The sequence below is a fragment of the Galeopterus variegatus genome, unplaced genomic scaffold (assembly GCF_000696425.1).
Source record: "Galeopterus variegatus unplaced genomic scaffold, G_variegatus-3.0.2 Scaffold5499, whole genome shotgun sequence".
Lineage (NCBI taxonomy): Eukaryota > Metazoa > Chordata > Mammalia > Dermoptera > Cynocephalidae > Galeopterus > Galeopterus variegatus.
In genome coordinates, this window is record NW_007731610.1 from 8187 (window position 1) to 10307 (window position 2121).

At 39.4% G+C, this 2121-nt stretch overlaps 1 protein-coding gene across 1 annotated transcript in view; it reads right to left on the reverse strand.

Annotated features, from left to right (window-relative positions):
* Window positions 1-237: 237 nt before the first annotated feature.
* The window catches only part of LOC103604946 (ATP-dependent RNA helicase SUPV3L1, mitochondrial-like), a 5398-nt gene continuing 3514 nt past the window's right edge, over window positions 238-2121 (reverse strand). The window contains exon 3 of the mRNA XM_008589525.1: window positions 238-753. Coding sequence (XP_008587747.1) covers window position 753 — 1 coding nt within the window. The 3' untranslated portion in view covers window positions 238-752. The remainder of the gene's footprint in view (window positions 754-2121) is intronic.

Below are 2121 nucleotides of genomic sequence, written 5' to 3' on the forward strand. Positions count from 1 at the left end.
GGAATAAAGAATGCATGACATTGAATCTGGGTAGATTCTAAAAGTATAGCCTTAAAGAGCCAAGTCTCCCCAAATTTGCCAATAGTACTTTCTAAAATTCAGTCTTCAAAGCCTGGTCCTACTTCAAAGGCTTTTTTTTCTTCCTTACCTTTTTTTTTTGCGCATAAACACAACCATTGTTTCTCACGTGTGTGTGAATTGCCCCACTGTCTTAAATGACAGACTTTGAGAGAAGAGTGATAACTCAGAAATATGTTTATGAACATTGCTATCTCTGTTCAGGTTTATACATTTTAAAGCTTTAAAACAGACGAAGGAAATAGTCTGGTTCATTTATTCATTTGCTTGTCTCCTAGTAAATCACAACCTTTCATTATATCCTAATAAGTTTGTTTTCAGTTGGACACACATAGAATGACTGTGTCATAAGTACAGACTACCAATTCTGAGCAGCAAGAGACTCTGATGATTTGTGATGATAGTTTTTTCTATTTATGATTCACAGTGTCATTTTTCAAAAAAAACAGTTCCACTTTGTAGATATGCACTGTTCCAGAGATTACAATGTACAAAGTGTTACAAGTCATTGGTTATTATTCTTAGCCAGTTATGCACTAATCACATTTTATTAAATCACCCAGGTAATAGTGATAGAACTGAAACCAGCATCTCAGCCTCAGTCCACACCCCATGTTGATGTTCAGCTGAATCCACAATAACCCAAGCAGGGCTTTCAGGAAAATTCTTCAAAACCTGTTTAAAAAACCACAAGGGGAAAAAAAAAAAAAAAAAAAAGAGCTGTGTTTTAGAAAGGGTGAGAACACGACTGTAGTGAAAAGAATGCCTGAAACTTAGCTGGTCCAGAAGCCCAAAAAGCAATATAAGTGACATGTCAAGCTTGTGACAGAAGGAAGAAGACCAGGCTGTTTTCATGGTGACAATTTTAAGAACACTTCAGAAAATTATCTAGGGCCACTACAATTTTTCCTGTTTTGCCTCCCTTGATGTCATCTCTTTTTAGTCCCTTCTACTTAACCACAGCATCCTCCTTTCCCCACAAAGAGAAAGGTAAAAGGGTAAACTATTTATTACTATTTATAAACACTCTTTAGCTAAATGTTCCATCGGTCCTTCCCTTACAGCATCCCCCACCCCACCTCTCTTATATGAGGCTTTGTAAACATTTAACTTGTCTAAGATTGCAAGTGTCTCCTCTGACTTAACCCACTCTCACCCCCAAACTGGAGAAAACTGAAGAATTAACAATACAACATTGAAATACAATGGGACCAAATCCATTGTCCAGTTCAGCTCATGGGTATTTCTTGAGAACATCTGGACAAGAATGACTATGTTTGCTATGGTGTAAGACACAAGAAAAAGCAAATTCAAGAAGCTGGAGTTGCCCAAATGCAGAATATCAAAAGAAATATGCCCTTCCAGGCATTTCACTGTTTACCCAAAAGCATGGGAGAAATATAGCCAGTGCCACCCCTTCAGCCTTTATTTACATGAAGGCAAAGTTTAGAAGAATGAAGATTGTCATCTCATTTAAACAAAATAGCATCTTCACTCTGAACTACCAAAGAAAAAGTCAGAGAGCAATGACTACCTTGGCACACCTGGCTCAGTTCCCTGACCCAATTTGAAAAAAATCAGGTTCAGTACCTATTCAGCAGTTGCTCAAGAAATTAGTTCAGTTCTTGGGATGACCCAAGAGCTCAGCTCAACAGCCCAGAAGAGACCCAAACCTTCAGGTTCATTTATGAAACGCTTCCTGTGTGCCAGGCCCTGCGCTACCTGGCACACTGTCACATTTGACTTCCTGAACAACTCTCAGTAGGCATACTGTCCATCTTCTTTAGATGTGGAGACCAAGCCCAGAGAGAGAAGGGTCACAAAGCTGGTAGTGATGAGAGAAGCTGAACCTGGTCTTTCCAACTACAAAGCTTACAACTTTAAACTCTTTTCAGCAGTTTCTAACCAGGGTTGAAAACTATGTAGGACCAGTAGAGGCCACTATGCACCAGACACATCAGACTGGCCTTAGGACAGAAGACAACCCTATTTAAAAGCCCACCGCTACCACCCGTCACTCTCTTCCCTTATTCTACTTCTTTC